The sequence below is a fragment of the Carettochelys insculpta genome, chromosome 10 (genome assembly GCF_033958435.1).
Source record: "Carettochelys insculpta isolate YL-2023 chromosome 10, ASM3395843v1, whole genome shotgun sequence".
NCBI classification, from domain to species: domain Eukaryota; kingdom Metazoa; phylum Chordata; order Testudines; family Carettochelyidae; genus Carettochelys; species Carettochelys insculpta.
The window spans coordinates 18,639,865-18,664,729 of record NC_134146.1 but is presented as its reverse complement, the minus strand read 5'-3'; the positions used below and the strand labels follow the sequence as shown (position 1 = coordinate 18,664,729).

The following is a 24,865-nucleotide window of genomic DNA, read 5'->3' as shown; positions in this document are numbered from 1 at the left end:
TTAAAAATGACAACAACAAAAAAGAGCTTTAGGATACCACATATAAAATACTTAATAAAACAATATAACAGTGATTGTATTATATAGTAAAATTCTTCATAAATTTTTGAATTATATATTTTAAACAGTGTATTATGTCAGGTGTTTTCAATAGATTGGCAAAATATTTACATTTAAATATCTTATGGATCCAAAAAAATCCTTAATAAATACGTATGCCTTAACCAGCTGGAAATTTAGATTTTTCTTTAGACTGACAGGCTGACAGGTGAGCACCACATTGGTATGTTTTTCACGAGGCAGTTCACCTGCAGATTAAGCTTTATGTCACAGGAATTGCCTTATTAAGAAAGGAGGCTACTTGTGTATTTTGCAACATTGTGGCGATGGCATCAGGAACAATCCCCGTCATATAGCTGTGTCCCAGAAAACAGTTTGTTGCTTGGAATAAGGAGGGGGGCTGTACTTCTTGGTCCCAGTGTTCTTCTTCCAACTTGGCAAAATAGGCATGCTGTCCTGTTTGCAAAGTCCTTTCTCCGATTTCTGCCGAGCCTTTATTTCTTTGCACAAACAACGCTTCTTCTCAATCATTTCCAGCATTGTGTGGTCCCCATGCAACCACTGCATACATGTCACCTACCAAAAACAATGCAAACAAATAACTGCTTAGCCATAGATAGTATTTCAAGCGTTGGTGCCTTGTGGTTACCATAACATTTGTGAAGCATTACCAATGGTTGTATGGACACAAAAGCTTTATGTACTAAAAGGAATAATAAACACAAAAGTTCACTCACTTATATTCAAGAAAGCCATAAGAGGAAAATCAAAATAATCCTTGTTAACATTGCAAACCTAAGGCAAGTTTATAGGCTATGGTTACATTAGCAAGTTTTGCTGACCAACCCCTGGTTTTGTCAAAAAAACTGGTGGAACGTCCACACACAAAATATGTTTGGTAGACAGTTTGTTGACAAAACTCAGCACTTTTCGTCGGCAGTGTTCTGCCTCTCGGCCATGAGCATAACGCTGCTGTCAACAGAGTCTGTCAACAAAAAAGCTGTGTGGATGCTCTGGGGGGCCTGTTCTTGACAGACAAGGCATTCAGAACAATGAGCAGCCCTGTCTGCTGTGCTGCTGGGTGTCTGTTTTGTCGAGAGAGCAGCCAATTGGCTTTTGTATGTGGCCACACTGTCGGCAGAAGTTTTGTCAGGAAATCTCTTCCAACAGTGATTTCTGTTGACAGATTGCTGTAGTATAATCATAGCCAAAAGGTCAATGTTTTTGCCAAATGACAGCTATTTATTTCTGGAATTTAAATCACACAGTAGATCTTTAAAAGACATACTGAACTTTCCAATATCATGCAATATTGAAGGTAAAAATTCTATCCACTCAAAACCATGGTTTATAATGCGTGCCAAATCCAATTTGTCATGATAGAACTGTAGTGTTAATGTTTCCCAATGTAAAGCTAAACGAGTTGTGGGGGTTTATATGATTTAACAAATCCTACTCCAATCAGATTGTTTAACCTATACTGTTTTTTGTAGCATAGAAAGTTGTTTTAAAACTGAACATCTTCATTGATATTGTTTCAGGAAGAAGGGTTCTTTTGAAAACGAGGTTTTATTCCAAAGGAACGTGCTCTACCCAGCTGTTTTTGCTTTTGGAAAAGTCTCTTCCGCAAATGCAATCATGTGAGATCATGCAAATGGAGCATGAGATTTGTAAATCAGTACTTCATTTGCATTTTCAATCTCCCTCATTTGTGTTCCTCCTTTGAAAGGGGAATGGCATGTAGATGCAGCCTAAGAGAAAACAGGAGTGAGAAAGGGAGAATTTAAAAAATGCTGCACCTGCTTCTGAGTTCATCAAATGGGAAAATGGCAGACTTAGCAGCAATATTTATTATGCATCAAGAGCTCTCTGTCACACAAAGTAAGCAAACCAAGAAAAAAAAAACAGAGACCCATCTATTTTGATTTTCTCCATAAGAGTATTGTTACTTGCAGTACTGGCTTAAAGTATTTTCGAAAACCAACTTTCCTTTAAATTGACACAACAAAGTCTTCATCACGACTTTTAGCTAGGAAAAGATTTTGTGCAGTGCTATTTCTGGAAGAGCTAATGATAATGCCATCCTAAACCAGATGAGAGAGGAGATGTGGCATTGAACATTCTTGCAAACCTAGAACAACTTTTACAGAATACCTTTGGGGAACTGACAGAAGTTAAAAGTCAACTATGAGCTGGAGCTGTGTTACAGTTTCTATATAAGTTTATGGTTCTCACTTTAGATATGTTTGTCATTTATGGCAGACTTTGTGTGGGAGATGTCATGGCAATTCAATAGTTATTAGACTCATTATAAGACTTTGGGGTCTGATCTAAAGCCTGTTGAAATCAGTGGAGAGATTCCCATTGGCTTCAATAGACTTTGGATCAGAACCTGTGCGATTAAGAGATTTCCTGCTATTACGCTAAGGGCAATGCTTTAAAACTTACACAGGAGTGTCTTCTTTTTTGGTGGACCCCTCTATATGGCAGGCCAAGGTGCATAGTCTCCATGCAATTAATTGAACAGACTACCCAGTACACAGGCATTTACCCATCCAATAAGGAAAATGGGCAAGTTTCAATATGTAACAAATACTTTACACTGCCCTCATTAGCTGTCATGCACAAGAAAGCCATCAGCAGCACATAGTCACATGCTCTCTCCATTGTGCTGCGTTAGAGTTTTCCTGTTTCTCTATCTTTTAATGGCGAAAGACTTTCAGTTGCTTTGAAGGAACAGAAACTGACTCTCTACATCCTCACAGGTGGTATTCCAGAATTTGTCTGCATGTTAGTGGCTATACAACAGTTCTGGAATTCCCTGTAGCACTGGAGCTAAACTCAAGAATAGAGAATGCAACATTCTTTTGTAATGGTTAAAGCTAAATGAATAGTTTTTGAGAGCAATTTACTGAAGGTCCAATCTATGAGATGGTTGAGTGCCTTCCTTCAGAGGATGCTGCTCTGTAAAGAAGAGTTCTTCTCTAGGATAAATCATGTGTTTGGAAGCCAAGAAAGAAAAGAGGGGGTCCTCTACAGTCAGCCATACATCATTATTTGACAAAAGAAATCTGCCAGTAACGTAAGTTTTTCTAAAACAATCTAAGTCATGCAAGTATCCTTTTATTTAAACAAGATCATTTACCACAAGTTGTGTCATCCCTTAAGCAACACATATTTGCGTATACAGCATTTGTAAAGAAACACATTGCACAACTTGCATTACACAACAAAAATAGATGATCAATACTAATGTGTGAGTGTTTATATAAAAATAAGTCACAGATGTCTGAAACAATGGGGCAGGAAAGAATTAAAAACTAAGGTGCATGCCAGTTTAGTTTGGTTTAGGGCCAAGTTGTCAAAATGAGGCCTCTAATTTTGTGCACATACTCATTTCTATGCAGGCCTCCATTCATAGTAATTTGCGAGCACACAACATTAAAGCATACAAATGATATGGAAATAATACATGGGTATGTGAATAGCAAAATATATAAGAAAAATGATGTGTACAGATGATTGTTTGAATGGATTGCCAGAGCAAAATTGTAAAATATGGTCTCAGATTTCACCATTACCGTAAGAATGCCACACCATTTTCAAGGGCCTGATCCTGCACCCATGGAAGTCAGGAGGAATTTTTCTATCGATTTATACTTGAGCAAGTTCAGCTCCTTCATGTGACCATATGCCCTATAGAATGCCCTGAAATGGTGACTAAAAAGAGCTACATAAGAGGCTTTTTGAAAATGAGAGGAAGAAGATCACATTTTCGGCCCTTTGATTCCAAGAACTTTTTCTGAAGGGGTCAAAGTATCATGAAAGTTTTGAAAAAATAAATCACTTTCTGAACATGTAGCCACATGGCAGAAGAGGCTAAGTTCTAATGAAATCTCTTCTCATTAACATAAATCTGGTCACTTGCAGCTTTAAACTAGTATAAATGGTGAATTCCATTTAACATGAAATCTTTAATTGTTTTTCGAGAACTTCAGTTACTCAGCCAGAGGTTAGATGTCTGTGTTTAGGAGCAGGTGAGATTCTATGGCCTGTTATGTGCAGGAGGTCAAAGTAGATGATCATGATATAGTCTTCTGACTTTCAAGTCCATGAATCAATACATTTTGACAAGAACTGTACCAGCGTACCTCATTGGAGAAAAAAAAAGTGACAAAAGCAGAACCCTCCATCAACTTCATATAAGGGCAAAGCTATGGATAGAAGTACAGGTTTGAGTGAATGGGCTGGAGCCATTTTTCAATTAAACATGGCCAAAGTGAAACAATTTTCTTTCCAAAGTAAGAAGTGTGGGCCAGTAGATAAGGGTTAGGGACTGGGAATGCAGAGGATTTGGATCTGTCTCCCAAGGTGCCATTTTTTTTTTGCAACATAACCCTGTTCAGCACTATTTGGCACTGGTGAGGCCACATCTGGAATATTGTGTCCAGTTTTGGGCCCCCCCAGTATAAAAAGGATGTGGATATGCTGGAGCAGGTTCAGCGGAGGGCAACAAAAATGATTAAGGGGCTGGAGCACGTGACCTATGAGGAGAGGCTGAGGGATTTGGGCTTGTTTAGTTTACAGAAGAGAAGACTGAGGGGTGATTTAATAGCAGCTTTCAACTTCCTGAAGGGAAGCTCTAAAGAGGATGGTGAGAAACTGTTCTCAGTGTGACAGATGGCAGAACAAGGAGAAATGGCCTGAAATTACAGAAGGAGAGAAGTAGGTTGGATATTAGGAAAAACTACTTCACCAGGAGGGTGGTGAAGCACTGGAATGCATTGCCTAGACAGGTGGCGGATTCTCCATCCCTAGAGGTTTTTAAGTCCTGGCTTGACAAGGTCCTGGCTGGGATGACCTAGTGGGGGTTGATCCTGCTTGAAGCAGGGGGCTGGACTAGATGACCTCCTGAAGTCCCTTCCAGCCCTGTGATTCTATGACCTTCAAGAAGCTACTCTGTGACTCAGTTTTCTTTGTTTGTAAGTAAGATGGTAACAATACTTACCCTCCTTTGAAAAGTGCTTTGAGATGCATGAGTTTAAAGCTTTACATAAAAGCTAAATATTATTGTTATTGATGTGTTGGGTATTTGGATATCCTATTTCCTCTGTATTCACAATACTCCATCTTGCTTTTACTGTAACGGTTTACTGCATTATAATGCATCTCATTAAACAGATGCACTCAAAACGTTTGATTTCTAAAAGAACAGCAATGCAATCTAGTGGTTAAAAGGAACAGCTTGTGAGTCAAGTCCCATAGGTTCTATTTTAGCTGTGTTACCATATTTCCATATGAGCTTGTGAAACTCAAATAACCATAATGCCTCAGACTCCCCAACTGTAAAAATTTACCTCATAATAATATATTGGTGTTTACTCATTTCATTGATATTTGCAAAAGCTACAAAAGTGAAATAATAACTTTTTTCAGCTGAGAAAAAAACATACTTCCAATATTAAACTCTAATTGGTTTTTGGAATTAAGTTTTAAAACTACCATGTTGCATTAAACATATTATTCATGGGAGAAGCTTGATGAATTGAAGATTTATCCCTTTCTCAGAACAAATGTCTTTTTCTCTTTTATCTTTTTCTTTTCCTGACAGAAACTAGTCATGTGGCTAAATTCTGCCTCACTGATATGGAATGTGGAGGAGATCATTAACCTTCCTACAGAACTGCAGTAAATTGTCATCAAATCTGGTTCATAAGCCCTGCAAAGCTTTGGGTGATATCCAAGCCCCATTTAAGTCAATGGCAAAACTCCCATCAATTCAGTGAAGCCAGGATTTCTCCATATGTCACTAGGCAGATTCTCCATTATGAATGTATTTGTAAGGATATTGGACCCGATCCAATGGCCCTCGAAGTCAACAGGAGACTTTCTGTTAATTTGAGGGGACTTTGGACCAGGACCATGATGAAATGAGATTTAAAAATCTATGTTAATGCAGAAATCACATGCGGGAAAGCCAAACTCTAGGCTGATATGGGAGGCAATTGCCAGGGTGCCTGAGGCTCTCATTTTGAACAGGAATTTTATTGTTGTTTTATTTGGTGTCTGTAACTTAGTCATTAGCTAAGGAGGTGATTGCATCAAAGAGAAAGAGAGGGAGAGATGTAGTTCCCCAAAACTACAGTACAGAAGTCGTATTTATTTCTCACACATATGCAACAGTTGTAAAGAATTACACTTTATGTGGCCATGCAGACTGAGGAGGGTTGTCTACACCTCGCAAGCAAAGGAAAGATCACAGGCCAAATACCCCAAACAAATGTATTCACATTCATTGTGAAGCCTTGCTTATGAGGCTTCCCGTGCCTATATGTCATCAATAAGGCGATGACACAGCTCTGTTGTTCACATCCCTTGATATCACCATTGTTGCCCAGTTTTCTCTGAATTTAGCTACAGTAGGTCATGGGGAAGTAAGAGCTGGCTGAAATTAAACCATGCTGAGATAAAAGTTATGTATGTTGATGGCTAAAAGAAACTCTTCACCCAGCTTGCTCACACAGCGCTGCATCAGGCAGTCAAAGATGTGTGTCCGCAATGCATCAACAAAGACCAAAGTTTGGTGGTTGTTTTTTTCAACTTCTCACGGCCGTAGCTAATACTGGACATGCCAGCTTCTGTGAGAAATGCTCCCCTTTCAAGAATGCGGGTTTATAGATGTGAAAGCATCAGCCCTGAAGAAACTCTAACTGGTACAGAACGCACCTCCTCAAAAATGTGGCATACTGAGGGTAGATTTCCTGTGCTCTACACTGTCTCCCTTGGGACAGAACATCATATCACGCAGCCCCATTCTTTATTTTAGAGGTACAACATGGCCAGGGACTCAAGATGCCTAAACATTTACCTTTCTATTCTGGAATTCGATCCTCTTGGCAAACAATTTCCCTTAACAAAACTGCTTCCATCAAGACAAACTCTAATGAGCAGGAGACAGGCCTTCCTGGGAGGTGGGCTTAAAAATGTAGAATTCACTCCCACCAAAACTAAGAATGACAAAAAAGCAACACTTTTCAGAACAAGTGCAACACTCACAGTTTGACCTTGCTATGTTTTGTTTTGCTTCGTTTTGTTTTAAATATGATCTACTGAAAGAAAAAGGAAGGAAGGGAAGCAAAAGGCATCCCCACGATTATTCTTGGGGAGAAGGAAGCATAGGGAACGGCATCAGACTGTTGTCTAACTGGTTATCCACAACTTGAGAAAGACCTCTGAGTGATGGGGAAAGTTCAATCATCTTAGCAGAAGGAAATTCTAAAGGAAAACATGAGGAATATTTTCCTAGTAGTGGCTGTTGCAGCAGATATAAACTGTAAATAACTGGGGCAGAGTGTCAGCCACCATTAATGGGCATAGTGCTTATGAATCCTGTGGAGCTGCTTACACCCATGCCAACTAAAGACTTGGACCCTACAGTTCAGAGTGATAGGCAAATTGGACAGATGAATAAGAAAAGCAGGTACAGGGGTGTGTGGCATTAATTACTACAAAGAAAGATTTTAAAGCAAGATAAATAAATAAATAGATGCAGCAATTCTTTTCCTTTGTTAAACTAAGCAGGTTAATTTTGTTTTGATAGAGGGAGTAATAATTACGCATGGAATAAGGTCAGAAGGAAGTATTTTTGACATTCTGGCTGGTAATATCAATGAGTTTCTGCTACAGACAGCCCACATCGCCCATTTGCTATAGCCACTAGAAATAGTTATTCCTCCCTGTCTATTCTTGGTAAATAATACAAAGTCTTTTATTTTAATATGAGACATTTCTCTGCTGCCTTTTCAGTCTGGACATTCAACATGTATCACAAGGCAATTTGGGTTAGCACACAAAACAAACACTTATTTAGTACTTAGCAAATACCGACACATAACTGAAAAAATATGGAAAAAATATGGAAACACCTTCAAGTTACATACATACAAAACCATATCCAGCAAAAGCAAAAGCAAAAGCATGAGGAAAAGTATAGATGTGTGTGAGAGAGAGAGAGAGAGAGAGGAAGGTGGGACTGAACATATAACACGGAAAACTCTCAGTATATGGCCTTCCAAAATTTGTCTAATCATGTAATCTCTGTTGGTGAATTTCACCCTTATAGGAAGGCCTCTGTGCCTCCTAAGTCCCACAGAAGTTCTGTTTTGAGGATTCAATGATGTGTAAAGTAGGCTCATGCTCATTCTCTGCACAGGGTTCACACTATGTACCATATTTTCCTCGCTCCCTGAAAAATGGGATATAATTTCCACAAAAATGATCATGAGAACCAGATTTAATTTTCATTGAAAATTCATGATTTAAAAAAAAAAAAAAATTTACAACCAGCTTTACTGTAGATCACCAACAGTGCTCACTGTAAGCTGAGGGCTCGGGCGGCTCCTCAAGAGAGATTCAGGTACCATCCAACTGATTAGCAGAGCACCCACAGCCCCTCACAGCCAGCAGTATGCATTTCTATTGGTGGTGCACAACCGCACATGGCCTGGTGCACATAACAAAATTTATTCTGCCCCGGATGGTAAAAATAGAGGGAACCCTGGTCATAAATCAGGACAAAAATGTTGACATTATTTTAACTATTAAAATTTTGATGAAAAGTATTGCAAACATTTTCAACCAACTCTAGACCTCATACTTTGAACCTTTTTTACCTCGTGTGGACCATGTCCATGATTCAAACAGAGCATTCATTACTTATATTGTGGCATTGTGAAGAACAGAATAGATTGTGTAATTTTCCAATTTCTTATTTTCTTAGAAGAGAAGTCTTTGCTGGCGGGAAGCTTGATTATTTTAAATATGGTGGGATTATTAGGTGATATTTGAAGCTCTAGCCAAAAAGTCATGCCCACACTGCAGTGGGTGTTTCCATATTTTTCCCCAGTTCTGCATAATCACACTTACTTTGCTGTAACTGTACAAGTTATTAGGCTGAGGAAGAGGTTGTTGTCTTGTGGTCCTTGGGGTTTTCTTCCCTCTCCTGTTGGATGGGCAGAGGGGCTGACTCTTCATTTATGGAATTATGGGGGAAACCAAACAATGCTTATGTGATCACCAATGTCATGCAGAGATAGGCTCTTTTTTCATCATGATTACTGTATATCAAATTAAAAATGACAGCCCAGCATCTCATGTAAGGATATGGAATGAATGAAATTAAAAAACAACTACAACGTTTGTTCTGAAGTGATTAGAAATGGCTCCAGCATTTGAAACAAAGCAACTTACCTATGCAATGTAGTATGTGAACAGTGCAACAAATGATTTCAGCACGGTAAAGCATCTTCCTATTTCCATCATACTAATGATGGGGGAAGAAGAAAGGCTGACTGAAAGCCACTTACCATCCTGTATGAGGAACTGTGAATGGACTTAGCACTGGTCCCTCCCCATTTGCTTGTTCTGACATGGCACTCTCCACATGCTCTTTCCTGCTGATAATCTAGGTGATGGTTTCTTGTGCTTTCCAGCCATGTTGTCAACTGACGTATTTCCATTTGGAAAGGTGTGGAATCACATGACCACTGATATTGTCTGGGTCCCATAGGTGGGTGGGGCTATGCTATGACACAGCGGTTATTTCTCATTCTATGATCTGACACAGTTGGCTTGACATAACACAGATTTCCTAACCTATTCACAAGCAGGGTTAATTTTCTACTGCAATTCAGCAGCCATCCCCTTTCATGAAGAGAGGAGGTGACACCTTGACACTTCAGGAGTCAGTGAGTTTGGTCATTAACTTCACCTGGGCCAGGATGTCACCCATAGTTTGCTAAAATAAATATTAATAAAAGCAAATGTTTCAGCAGGTTTCCTGATGATCTTTTTGAACATTTATATTATGTTCTGTTTTGTCTGGTTAATCTACTAGAATGACTGCACTGTATTAGTTTACTCCCATTAGTTATAAATCCAGGCTAAGGAGGATCAGACTCTTCTCACACTTCTGCATCTATAAAATCAGAAAAGTATTGTTGCCATTGATGGAGTTACTCTGATTACTCTTACATAAAGGAGCATATGCAATTATGTGCTTGGCTTTGGGTTTGTTAAGTAGTCATCCCACAGCTGTTATATTTAAACATTAATTGGTTATTAGCACAATGTGACTCAATAGTGACAACATATGCAGTGATGCACAAAGAACACCAAGTGAATAAGGAAAGCACGTAGTCTCCACACAATAGCTACTGCATGTGAAAAAGTTCCCTCAGGAGCTGAAGGCTCCCCTACTTGAACGTCTCTAGGACGCATTCTGAGTGAGCGCTTGGTTAAATCAGAGAGGAAGCCGTGCTAGTCTATACGCTATCAAAACAAAAAGCAGTCAAGTAGCACTTTAAAGACTAGCAACTATTTTGCTAGTCTTTAAAGTGCTACTTGACCGCTTTTTGTTTTGGTTAAATCAGCGTTCGTGTTACAATGTTACCTATGCTTCCACAGACTGACATAGCATTCACAAACACAAAGAATGCATTATGCAAAACCAGAGAAAAGTCTTTGGCTCCAGTATTCACAAATAGTCCTTTCTTAAACAAGCCCAGTGAATAATCTCTCCATTGATATTTGACTTGTGTAATCCAAACATGGAGGGATGTGGGGCCATAATAGCTGAAAAGGAACTGATTTCTGCAGAGAACCAAATGAAGCTTTATGAATAGATGATAGTAAGCAGCTGTTATATGGATTTTGATAGCAGCATATGTCTGATTAACATTTGGGAGTAATTAGACATTAGAAGTTTAAAAAAAAATTCTCCTTCTCTTAAGGCTTTTGTCTTTTGCTGTCTGGCCTTCTCATAGAATACAAGCCAGCATAACCCTGTTTGGTGGTTTTGTTTATGAACCAGAATCTTCTATGTTGCTAGCATAGATCTGCAAATAAAATTTTGCTAGCTAACCTGATCAACAAAGCACACAAACCTGTGACAATGGTATCTCTTTGTTTCTCGTACCTGGGTGATAGAAGGTATATATTTTACAGCAGATTCATGCATTCTGGAGGTGATTCTCCGAGCACACCAGCCAAAATTTTAACACCTCGATGAAAAAAAAATTATGAGATTTTTTTTGTTTTCTGTTTTTCGTCCCCCTCTCACTCCCCATCAAGTACTGCAAAAATTATGTATGTATGTCAAACTTTCTGCTACAGGGATATTTTACAGTGACTTATATGAATCATTCTTCAGGGCTTGTTCAGATCATGGCATGGGCCCTAATTCAGCAAGATACTTAGGTGCAAGTATAACTTTAAGCAAATAAGTAAGTATATCAACTTCTGTGGAAATAATTATGTGATTAAGACTATGACATAAAAATTAAACTTTAAATAAACCCTAAATATCTTGCTTGAACCAGAGCCATTGAGATTAAAGGAAATTTAACCTACATGTAATTTTACACAGTTGGTTGTGTACTTTCTTGTTTGCCTTTCTCTGAAGTGTTTGATTGTGGTCTGTGATCCAGGAGGGCAGTCAACAGACCAACGGTCTTTTCTGATATGGTAAATCCTGCCGCCTTAAAATGCTGCAAATTGGTTTTTAAAATAAACGATATTGCCAGAAAAGATATGCAATGTCCCTATACAACAACTGCTGCACCATTTGCTGTAAATCCTGACTTATAATTTGATAAACATGCCTTTTATAACCTTTTATGTAAAAAGGAGCCTCTTGGTGTACTGTATATTACCAAAAATATGAATGTTACCAAAAATAAAGAAGTTAAATAGTCTTGTTTTTAATTGTTGAATTAATGAGAGTAGACAAAAGTCTTTGTATCTTCCTGAATTCCAGTAGATAGTGTCATATACAAATAATTTTTATTCTCAAATGTAATTATCCAGTGGCTAAATCATTTAGCATATCTGATCTCAGTCTTCCAGTTTCATGATTCAGATTTCCAATTGCTAACTGTCACAGTTACTTCATACAAAGTATAGTCCGTTATCCCTAATTAGCTCTTCTTTCATCTTTAAGATCAAATTAACTAGTTACCCTCAGATTGTAACTATGCTTTTCAATAAAACAAACATTTTATCGATAAATGAACATTCCTTCGTTCCATTGCCATGATACATTAAATATACTTTTGTGACACGGATCTTCTTGATATGGTATTAACGTATTTAGAAACATGACTTTTCCTTATGAAAGCTAATCTTGCTACCAAACAAATAGCTTGAAATATATTATCTGGCATAGTGTTATTTCACACAGCATGGACTGCAATTACTACATATGTGCAAAGTAAGAATCTATAGAATAGCAAATGTTAAGAAAATTATGTAAAGTCATCTCATGATATATAATTTATGTGACCAAGAAACTTACAGTAGAGTCCTATTGAGGCCCCTCATGAAACCCAAAGCTTAGTCTGTGCCTTTCTACACAGAGCTAAGAAATAAACACAGGATTCAAGCTTACTGTGTCATACACATTACTATTAACCTTAAAAATTAAAAAGGAAATATGTTGGGACCACCAAAGGGAAGGGAAGGGAAGGGAAGGGTCAGACTACCCAGACTTTACTGAATTTGAATGAGATACAGCCTTTTTATATGATCGCACAGCATTTTGGCCTAGAAACAAAACTACTTCAAAATTGTAGAGCTTGGAAAAGAAGCAATATAGAAAAAAAAGTTAACATTTCTGAATCTAATTAATTAGAGGTTCAGAATAAGTGCCTGAGCCTTTAGCTTTTACTCACACAAGCAATTCTTACTCATGCATCTAGTATGATGTGAATTAGTAGGTTCCATTTATGAGTAAGGGTTGCCTAAGGCAGGCCTTTTATATTCCTAGAAACTACTCCCCCTGTATTTTGGGAAGATGCTAACATAACAACGAGTTACTCAACAAAAGGGAGCTTGAGTGTATGTTAGCTGATTGCTGCCTCTCACCCACTGGCAGTCAGTGAGGGACCCAGATCCCAATATGTAGCATTGAAGTGCACGGGAGTTTTGTCATTGACTTACAGTGAGCAAGAACAAGCCAGTGGGACTTGGAAGAAATGGATACTGTTGCATCTTGATCTTTCACATCGTGTTACCACCTGAGCCAAGATCTTGGCTATAGAGTAGGTGAGAGTTCCAGAGCACTGTGCTGATGTTGTAAATTGTCCAGAAAAAAACTCCTGATTTCTAAGGAAGAGTCATATTTTGTGGACCTCAGCCCATTTTAATTGTACTCTATCCTGAAAACTGTTAAGAGCCTCCACAACTGCTCCTATTGGCCTCAGTGGCAAAGTTTACATTGCCTTCTGTGAGAAAAGATTCATTCCCGGGAGCAATAATTTCTTTCTTGAGGCCTGGAATTAGAATTATAGTAAGTCACTATCCAGAGTGATACTGATAAACAGCATGGAAATCCCAGCCTTTTTTAAAATGATGCATAATAACCTCTTTGTAATTTACACCTTGAAAAGTACCAGGCGATTGAGCTAAACCTGATTATTGTTTCGGCCCTCTTAATTGAGGGTAAAAGCCTCTTTTCCCTTTAAATCTTTACGTTTGCATAAAATATTCTCAAAAACGGACACAAAAGGTTCTCCCTTGTCTAACACAATCATTTAAAGAGTGATGGAAGTGATACAAGTTAGCATACTGAGCCCATGGAGCAAATGCCTCCACACATAAATTCCTGGTAAGTTAGAATTCCCTGGCAGTGTGCTCATGTAGCTTGGCAAATTTACAAAGTCAATGAAGCCATGCACCTGTACAAGTACTGGCAGGGCTGGGGTCTCACATTCTAAAGTTGTCTTACATGTCGGTAATCTAGCACTGGCTTCAGTTACATTTCTTCTGTTCTTATGGCCAAATCAAGTTAATTATCATTTTTTTTAAATGAACATCATTTGTCAAAGGTGGTAACATTACATCAGGGGAAAAATTTATCTAGAATAGTAACACATTTAAATGAATCAGTCTGTGTGAGTGGAAAATAACACTGAGCTATTCAGAGATGGCAAAGTTTTGGCATGTGGGAGCATCATCCTTCTTTCTACATGCTTAGAAGTGTCCTTAAAAAGCAAAGGTATCCCATGGCTTATTAGTTATGAAGACACATTTTAATCATAAAAATGCTGAATGGAAGATATTCCTACCCAACATTGGTATAGTACTTTTCATTCTGAAGGATCCCACAGAACACTTCTAACTACAGTGTACAGGAGTTAGTTCACCATTATCTTTAGAATGTGACTCAGGGCAACGTTATAAAACCATTTAGATCAGGAACTGTTAAATAATGTAGTAGCCAAATATAATACATGGGTGATTTATCTCAGTCCATAAGCACCAAGTACCATTATGGAATGTGTTCTTTATAAATGATTAGATTTTCTCCTGTTGTTGAGGGAAAAAAAACCAAACATTCCTTGATAATCTTCTGGGGCCTCTCAATTATAGTCTATGGGCGAAATGGGACTTTTGCTATTGAGTTCAACAGTCACGATTTCGCCCTCTGACTTTAAAAATGAAAGGGTTTTTTTTACATGTGACTTCATTTGAAAGGAAGGCCTCTCTCAGTGGTGCCTATGTCACTGCCAGTAAAACATTCTAAAAACTCCTCAGTATTTCCTCTGTAAAGATTTGTCTTCCTTCTAACAGCTTTCTAAGTAGCTGCTGACACTATGCTGCAAAAACTTATTATTCACTGTGGCCAATACAGCTGGACAAAAATCCCTGAAGAGAAATAACAAAACTAGCATTAAAGGGAAACAAAGTTACCACACTTAAAAATAAATATGGCTTATATAAGCATACATAATTCTTCATAGAAGGTTTATCCAGTAACCACATGCTCCACTTTAAGTATATTAGCACAGTGTTTCCCAAAGGTTAATTTCTGACCCAGCAGTGGGTTGTGAGAAGGTTCTCGACAGGTTGCATTTCCTAGTGCAATACTTCTCATGGCTTGGTGTGGTTGGGAGAAAGGATTACATACTCCCCCCATACTCTCCTCACAGCAGGGGTTCCTGGGTTCCTCTCCCTGCTCTAAGCAGTGTGCTCTGGCAGATGGTTTGGAGCTGGTCACAACAGTTTGACTGAGGCTGTGACACCAAGTGCTGGATTACAACTCCTGGAGGGGGGAACCTACCCCAGCTCCCCATATCAGGAGCCACCACTACAGGGTGGTTGCAGGGGTGTGAACGCCACCCCCTTACTGGGCTCTCCCTTATGCATTGAGCTGGGACTGGAGTCACAGTGCTGTGACAGTGAGCATTTACGTAATAGTGTGTCACAAAGAAAGAACAAAATGCAGTTGGTGGGTTGCCTTTTTAAAACATTTAGGAACCCCTGGCTTATAATTATCTATAACCCCCAACATGCTTTAACCTCTCCTCATCATTTGTTAACACTTTGTAAATTATGTATAGATATATTTTTACTATAAAGTGCAACTGACATTTTCACCTGATCCTAAAATTCCATTTAATTGGAAATGAGCTTCTTTCAAATGAAGAATACAAAAACATTAATCAGAACAATGTCTTGTTGCATATAAAAGCAGTGTAATTAATTCACTAAGGCCCTGATCCTACAAACATTTATGCATGTGGGTGACTTTATGCATAAGCTGCTTTTTGAGTTCATTGGAATGCCACACAAGTTAGCATTTGCAGCGTTGGCACCCAATTGTCCGAAAGCATTAGTTGAAAAACTGGAAACTCGTGATGAATGCAAGATGAAAAGAATTGAAAAGGGACAGAATGTTTTCAAACACTGTGACCTTTCAATCACAAATGGCCATACAAAGATGAAAAACAGTAAGCATTGCAAACTCAGGTTCAATAAAATACCTTTTAAAGAGCAGTAACGTGTAAAGCAACAGCAAAATAATCATTTTAAAAGTTCTCAGTTAAAATACAAGACATTTTTATTTCTGTAGTTCAACAAGACAAAATGAAGGTTATCAAAAGTGGTCACTGGCATTCATACTTCTTAGCAATCAACATACACTTAATGTATATGAATAGCCATATATTTCTAATGAAAGACTATGAACAAACACACATACATATACATAGATATATAAACATACTATACATACATACATGGGTGAATATACATATTTATGTGCATACAGTATACAGAAGAGATACTATACAGCTACAGTAAGTGCAATATACTGTATAAGACTATACAAACATTGAGGGACTCTGATGAAATCATGACAACCATGAGGGCCAATTTGAGTGATTTATGTCATTCAGAGATGGAATTCCTGTCCTGTGGCATGTTTTATGCAACACACAATTTGAACAGAAAAACATGGTACAGTACATTCAATTCATATACAAAAAGGCAAGACAACAGAGTGTGGGGGGAGAGCTGAAATGTACATGGTCAGACAAATAAGTGCTTTCTTAAAATACATGATCTTCATGTTCATTTACAGAGGGGCCTATATATACATCCATGCTTTCATGAATACTCTCTTCATGCTGTTGTTTGTAACTTCTATTTGTTTTCTTTATCACTACTACAAAATTCTTGCCCTGAGTTGAACATAAATATAGAAAGGGAAAAGAGGAAATTGCATGCTTTTTATTTTAAGATGTTTTTTGTTTAAAACCAAGGCACAGTGTCTTCAATAGTGATCGTAGTGCCATTTCAAATAAACACCACAATGGTTATTGTCCCAACACTACTTCTTTTATTAACATGACTGAATGAATTGTTTTGCACTCAACAGTCTCAGAACAAGTTTTGGAACTGATTTACATGGTTTTAATGTAAGTAAATTATAAGAGGGTGCCTTAAAGAGATGTTCCCTAAAGAGTCCAGGAGTGTTACAAGATAAAATTCAATTATAGCTAATTTACTGATGCTTAAACATAACATATTATTTTACTCTCTTATTAGCATACATTACAGTATAATGAAATGAAATTTTGAATGTAAGTTATTTCCATTTTTAATAGATCCACATACAAAGACCAGTTCAATATGAGATGAAGCACGTCTAGTAAATTTTTAGTTTCTCTGTGTAGGCGGGACAAAAAAGTGGTCTCATAAATACATTTCATAAACCTCAAGAGATTTAGCCTAACAGCATTAGCCCAAAGGAAACAATACTAATTTGAGGCTGCTCAGCAGCAATAATTGTATCCCTCTCCCATCTCAGCAATCTGGATGTTTTCCATTGATGAGGTCCTTTATTCTCATCTATGCCTTTGTGTCCATTAAATTAACAAGGTGACTAGCTAATTATACATGTGGTTATGTGAATGAATAGACATGAGTCACAGATCTTTCTACCATCCAAGTGGTGCATCTGAAGGCCCAGGGCCAGATCTTGAGCTGAGAAGGACTTGGTGTAGTTAGGGCTGAAGTTGTGGGGCGCACAAAGATGGCTTTACACCACCCCTGACCTTCGGTATGCCTTGCACTGGGCTGATCATTCCAGTTATTCTGATCTGTATTGGCTTTGGTTGGCCCCAAATGTCTTTGATGGCGGCCTGGAAGGATATCGCCGTTCCCATCTTTCTTCCAGTCACATGGTTTACTTACCCATGACAGGGACATCAGGGCTAGGGTCATATTACACTAGCTAAGGGATTTCCCCATGCAGGAAAGTCCTCCTTTGATTGCATCCAACAGTTCTGGGGCTGATTTGCACAGCTGGAGAAGCTCAGTCCCAAAGCCCCAGAACCCTGCTATGCAGAAGAGGTGAAGGAGCAGGGTGCATTACTCTTAAAGGTTCCCTGGAAACTGGGCTGCTCAGAGAGAAGTACATCATCACCCAGAGATCTTTCTGGACTGAAATTTTCCCCTTTGCAAAGGACCCCAATCAGACTTGTAGCCATCTGTATGAGTTATTTGTTGCTCGGGTTTCTGCAACATGAAAATAAGGGCTAGACCTCACAATTTTGGGGTAGTTTTCTTCACAAGAGCTGGTAAGCTAGGGCTGTACCATTACCTGCAGTTTACTGATTGGGAACTGAGAAGCTGAGTGACTTGGCCAAGGCCACATGTGGAGCCTAAGGTAAAGACAGGACTTAAACCAAGGCCTCCTTGTCCTAGGTTGGCACCCTGACTGCTGGACCAGTCCTCCACTTTGTTTTGGGGATGAAATGGGTCTTCTGCAATATAAAGTCTTTGCGCTGGCCCCCTGCACAAGTACCTCTTCCGATTTAGGCTGTACACTAGGAAGTGACCATTTATACACCGTAAAGAGTGATCCTCTGGTCATCAAATCCAGCCACTCACATGCACAAAACCACTACACAATAACCAACATTGGAGTGCCCCTGGCAAAGATCACACCTGCTACATGCCACCAAACACAGCCCTCCTCACCTCCTGCTTGCTTCCTCCCCAGCCCCCAGACCTCTGTGTTTTCAGCTCTCAGCCTTTCCTGATGACCTTTGAGGTCATCTGCAACCACCAGACAAGGCTGATTTGCTGATCATGTAACTGTGGTGAGGTCTGTGCCCATTTTGGGAAGCTGTGCTTCTTGCAAAGCTGCTTTCCTGTGGGCTGTATTTTGGCAACTGAATTTCCCTGCCCCTTTGGGTGGAAAGAAGCCCCATTGCTAGGTCATGGTGACTGTAGTGGCCTCACCAGTGCTGGCACAGCAGGCCAAACTGTGCTGCATCAATGCCCACCACATGTATCATTGGTCAACATCTACAAGGACCAGTGCAGTCACACAGGTCTCCTTAGCTGTCCAATTTAGACAATTTTCCCTGGGTCCCAGCAAAACATTGCCCTACTGAAGACACATTCAGCATTTCAAGTGAATCGCAACAAGCTGTGTAAACCCTCCTTGGCTGCGTCTACACGTGCACGCTACTTCGAAGTAGCGGCAGTAACTTCGAAATAGCGCCCGTCACGTCTACACGTGTTGGGCGCTATTTCGAAGTTGAAATCGACGTTAGGCGGCGAGACGTCGAAGTCGCTAACCCCATGAGCGGATGGGAATAGCGCCCTACTTCGACGTTCAACATCGAAGTAGGGACGTGTAGACGATCCGCGTCCCGCAACATCGAAATAGCGGGGTCCTCCATGGCGGCCATCAGCTGGGGGGTTGAGAGATACTCTCTCTCCAGCCCTTGCGGGGCTCTGTGGTCACCGTGGGCAGCAGCCCTTAGCCCAGGGCTTCTGGCTGCTGCTGCTGCAGCTGGGGGTCCGTGCTGCATATACAGGGTCTGCAACTAGTTGTTGGCTCTGTGTATCTTGCACTGTTTAATGAAAGTGTGTCTGGGAGGGGCCCTTTAAGGGAGCGGCTTGCTGTTGAGTCCGCCCCGTGACCCTGTCTGCAGCTGTGCCTGGCTCCCTTATTTCGATGTGTGCTACTTTGCCGTGTAGACGTTCCCTCGCTGTGCCTATTTCGATGTTGGGCTGAGCAACGTCGAAGTTGAACATCGACGTTGCCAGCCCTGGAGGACGTGTAGACGTTATTCATCGAAATAGCCTATTTCGATGTCGCAACATCGAAATAAGCTATTTCGAAGTTGGGTGCACGTGTAGACGTAGCCCTTGTCTGCAATGACTAATGGAATTCAACAGCTGGGCAATGCAACCCTCTCCAGAAGATCATTGCAAGCCCTGCTCCATCTCTTGTGAAAGTACAGTGGATTAGCTCCATCACACAGCTAGCAGAGCTGGTCAAAAGCAAGGACACATTTGTCCTGAAAAAGGAAACAGTTATAAAAATGCGTCCATGTCTTGGTGAAAATATTGTTACATTTGAAAAGTTTTGAGCCACTCTACTGCTGGGCAGCAAACATACTGCAGGTATCATGGCAGTGCTGGCTTTCAACTTTTCAAACTTCAGGCCTTGTCGACAAAACTTGTGTCGTTCCCTCTATGCCTTGTTGGGAAATGGATAGTAGGAAGTTTGAAATAGGCCAGCACCAAGTGCAAAATAACTTACCTTAAAATAACTTGTGCAATTTGCACAATGCAAATTGCATACATTATTTTGAGATAGGGCTACAGCGTCACGCTAGGCTCAATGTTTTATTGCCAAAAGGCAGTTTTTGGTGATAAAACTCGATAGCATAGACAAGGCCTGAGAAACACAAATGAGAAACTTTACAGAATAAATCAATTGTCACCTGCCCCATCTTCATTCCCAAATAGCAATTTTTTTCTTGAATGCCACTACCCATGTCGAGCATGTGGGGAAGGAGGAGCAGCAAAAAGTTGGAGGGGTGCCTCACATGGTTACTGAGGGACACTATGCAGAAGGGCTGAGGAGTGCAAGATTTTATCTTTCAGCACCATTCATTGATTCCCCTTCCTAGAGAAAAACCTTAAAGTCCACTTGATTGGTCAGATCTCCCTTTCCACAGTCACCACCTGCTCCAAAACCAGGCCCAGAGACTTTGGGTCATATTTTCAAAGGCGTCTCAGGATGTCATAGTCATTTGCATGTACAAATAATAAAATATGCACAAAGAAATCAGAAGATTGGATGTGAGACCACTCTATTCATGCCTGCCAAGGTAAGGTGAACTTTGAAAAAGTGGCCCGAGGTACACAGCAAACCAGCTGCTCAATATCCAAAAGTAATCCGTCTGATACAGGCCTACTTCTCACTTTGTTATCCCAGGTTTATGCCACTGTAATTGCATAAATAGACCCACAATCTATACGTTTTGAAGTAGTGGCCCTGAACCCTTCTTAGAGCATCTGGTACATCCAGAGTGTCCATGTGCCTTTGATCTGACCTTGCACCTACCGTAAACAGTGGCAAGACTCATGGTGCCTTCAGTAACAGTGAGGGCCTCACAGCGTATGTGGTCTCATGCTTTGAATCAGAGCCTCAGCAAAGCATAACAGAGCGGTGCGGCAACCTGCTTCTGCTTCATGACCATAACCGTACAGCACTGAAAGAAAAGTACTGTGTGCCAGCAGGAGATAACTGTGACCAATGACAAAGGCAGACGTTGTAGATGAAGGATGCTGGACTCTGGTGAGACTGGATTCCTTCTATTTCAAATTTTCAATACTTCCACTATGTTTATAGCTGTTTTTTGTTCGTTTTTTGTAACAATCTGTATCACTTCAGTCTAATTCTGTGCTTACATAAGGCCACATTTCGAGCTGAAACTCAGCACAGTGCAGTGTGGGGCCTTTCCTCCCTGTGCTCTTCCAAAATGTTGACAAGAGTATTTAGTTGGACAGCCCAGAGTAGAATTTTTCCTTAATGTGTGCAAAATAGTTGTCCATAGAAGAATTTTTTTTAAATAGTCCAGTGGCTCCCTCTTGTGCTCACAGTAAGGAAAGACATTGTAGTCACAGAACTTGTGTTGCACATATCTAGAGCTATGCAAAACTTACCCTGTGAATCCCAAGGTTTCATTAGAAATCCCAGGCCCATCTCAGATTTGTGAACCTTCTATGAGGGATGGGCCCAAGCCATTGCTCATAATTTGAGTGGCAACAGTGTATTTGTTGACTTGGGTCTGAATGTTGTTATTGGGGTCTGTCTACATTACACCAGACTAGAATCCCAAAGCCACACACTCCCAAAATCTGAATCCTGAGGCCCTCCCAAACCTGCACTGTTAAGCATACACAGGCCCATCTCCTCCCATGTATCACCAGCAGCTCCCCCTATGGCCCTATCCTTCTGCCATGTACCACAAGCTGCTCCCCTTATGCCCCATCCCTGTCTCATGAAACACTCTCCTCTCACCCTCTTTCCCCAAACCAGACCATAACTCTCTTCTAGTCCTTTCTCTCACAAATGTCCAGCAAAGCCCATCACCCACAGATCACCAGCCCAGAAACCAGAAGCTGACTTCCAGCAAACCCAAAAGAAATATGTCTCCTGTGAGCCAACCTAAAGGGATGAGTCTTCAGTTCACTGGATGAGGGCAGGGAATCTGAGGTTGTTGCTCAGTTTCTTAGTAGGGAGAGAGACACACAGGTGGAAGGGTGCGTGTAATGGGGAAGAGGATAGAGCAAGTGAGTAGATGGCATCTTAAACACCCAGGAGAGGAGGGAACATTTGGAAACACACCTCCTTTGATGTGTCTCTCACTTGCAGCACAGCATTGCAATCTAATCAGCCTGCTGCTGAGGTTTCCAGATTGCCCAGCAGCTCAGACATGGGCTGCTGGAAAGACTGCAGGGCTCCCTCAGTCCTGTTGGTGATTAGATAGGAACTAGCCTACAGTTGTAAAGGTTAAGTGACAGAGTGACAACCTCCCTAAGCCATTTTCTCTTGCAGCATTGCACTAACTATTACACAGTGGCTCAACGTGAGGCCCATCTGTGTGCTTTTCTCTCTGATATCCTGCTCTGTCCTCCCCAACCTCCAATTTCTATTCCATGGGATCAGCCAGAAACAGCCGCTTACAATTTGGAGCTGTTCTAGCTCCATCTAGTGGCAATCATGTGGCATGAGGGAACGTAATGTCTACTAGCTTCAGTAACAAATTCAACACATTTTTTTGTCATAATTGGTTTGCATGGGATCACAGCCCTGGCCACTCCACAGTCCACCACTGAACAAATACAGTTTTCCAGCAACCAGATCTCAAAGCCTTTGTAGGTGAAGCTTAGACTGGAAATCCTATACCCAGTGGTTTGGATTCCCTTTGGTTTGGCTGTGTCAGGGATCACTGAGCTGGAGTCTCCTTACCCAGCTCACTCCATTGGCTTCAGTGGGGTTCCTTCCGCCTCACTCCTGTGACAGCGCAAAGATGCTCTGGCTCACTACCATGCATGTAGTGCAAACAGCAGCCTCTCAAAAGCCCTACAAGGCAAAACCAGTTTGAAAGGACCCCTTGAGCCCCTTTGCTCTATGTTCCTTCCAGGAGAAGCTGGCAAGATCAACGTGAATTTCAGTCTAGCCCTTTTTGCAGAGCAAGGACTGTGATTGTATGGCTCCTGGCACAATATGGGCCTAATCTATGACTGGGCTCCTCAGAGCTACAGCAAACAAACTATTAATAATAATAACAGGTTCCCCCTCCCAAGCTTTATTCAAATAGCTTTTATCCCTTGTTATTGCCATTGAAAGTAAAAGCACCATGGCATTCCTAGTCAGAAGCAGCACGGCAGAGTGGAAAGTTTTCAAGATACTGCACTCAAGATGCAGTACTCTGCTCTTTAACACACCCACAATGAATATTTCACATGGACTCTAAGGCTAGACAAGTCCATGGTGAAATTCATGGTTGCTAAGGCCCAAATATTAGGAGTATTAGATGGAAGTTTTGACACTGACTGAAATTCACAGTAGCTGGAGGCACCTCTGGAAAAGATTAATTAAAATCACAGAATCATAGAATCACAGAACACTAGGACTGGAAGGGACCTCGAGAGGCCATTGAGTCCAGCCCCCCTGCCCAATGACAGGACCAAGTACTGCCTAAACCATCCCTGATAGACATCTGAACAACCTGTTCTTAAATATCTCCAGCGATGGAGATTCCACAACATCTCTTGGCAATTTATTCCATTGTTTGACCACCCTGACAGTTAGGAACTTTTTCCTAATGTCCAACCTAAACCTCCCTTGCTGCACTTTAAGCCCATTGCCTCTTGTTCTCTCCTCAGAGGCCAAGAAGAACAAGTTTTCTCCCTCCTCCTTATGACACCCTTTCAGATACCTGAAAACCGCTATCATGTCTCCCCTCAATCTTCTCTTTTCCAAACTGAACAAGCCCAATTCTTTCAGCCTTTCTTCATAGGTCACATTCTCTAGACCTTTAATCATTCTTGTCGCTCTTCTCTGGACCCTCTCTAGTTTCTCCCCATCTTTTTTGAAGTGCGGTGCCCAGAACTGGACACAATACTCCAGCTGAGGCCTAACCAGCGCAGAGTAAAGCGGAAGAATGACTTCTTGTGTCTTGTTCACAACACACCTGTTAATGCATCCCAGAATCATGCTTGCTTTTTTTGCAACAGCATCACACCATTGCCTCTTACTTTGCCTCCAGATCATTTTGGGTTATGCTGGGCTTGGAGGTATGAGAGGGAATGGGAAAACCTTCTGTGAACCTTGCATCCAAGTACATAGGAGTATGGGGGTGCTGTGTGTCATTTATCTATCTACCCTTGGTACTTGTTTGCCCTGCCCCCACATTTAGAGTAGTGCCTGAGAACTGTGCTGAACCCTGTGACCGAGGGCAGTGCTGTTAATCCCATTGTAAAGATGAGGAACTGAGGCACAGAGACGTCCTAAGTCACACAGAAAATCAGTGTCAGAGCCTGGGGTTTGAACTCAAGTATCAAGTACTACACTGTTGCTCCAACCACTGGTCAGTCCTTTCTCCTTCTAATCCCCACTGCTGCGCCTGTGGAGCAGGAGGTCAAGGAGGAATGATCAGGGAAAATGGGCATAGCCAAGACCCCTCAGTGCATCTGCCATGACAGCTGACTCAGGATGGGGATGGTGGGGGGATGCAGACCAGCAACAAATTGCGAACAGCCCCAGAGGAAAGGGGAAACAGGAAAGAGATCTGGCCTTTCAACACCATCCCACACACAGGGCTTCAGGCAAAGCCCTAGACTACTGAAGTATACAGCCTAAAGAATTTCTTAGTAGTCCTTAGGGATTGTAAAATCACCATTTTAAGTCTCAATCACATACAAAAAGAAACACACAAACCAAGGGCGCTCACAATACGCACTATTTGTTCTCTTCTACATAGATATTGAAGCAGTCTCCAAACACAGCACAACATGGACAGTAAAGGAATGAACCATAATACACAATGCCATGGTAGAGTACAGTGCATGTGGGTTTGTATTTTCAGTTGTTTAGAACATGCAAAACTAGAAAATATTTGCATGTGATTGTGTTAGCAGAGTATAA

At 40.7% G+C, this 24,865-nt stretch overlaps 1 protein-coding gene across 1 annotated transcript in view; it reads right to left on the bottom strand.

Annotated features, from left to right (window-relative positions):
* Nucleotides 1-408: 408 nt before the first annotated feature.
* The window catches only part of NYAP2 (neuronal tyrosine-phosphorylated phosphoinositide-3-kinase adaptor 2), a 196,863-nt gene continuing 172,406 nt past the window's right edge, over nt 409-24,865 (bottom strand). Inside the window, exons 6-7 of the mRNA XM_075004545.1 lie at nt 8,986-9,087; nt 409-636 (exon numbers count right to left, since the gene is read on the bottom strand). Of these exons, the coding sequence (XP_074860646.1) occupies nt 409-636; nt 8,986-9,087 (330 nt within the window). The remainder of the gene's footprint in view (nt 637-8,985; nt 9,088-24,865) is intronic.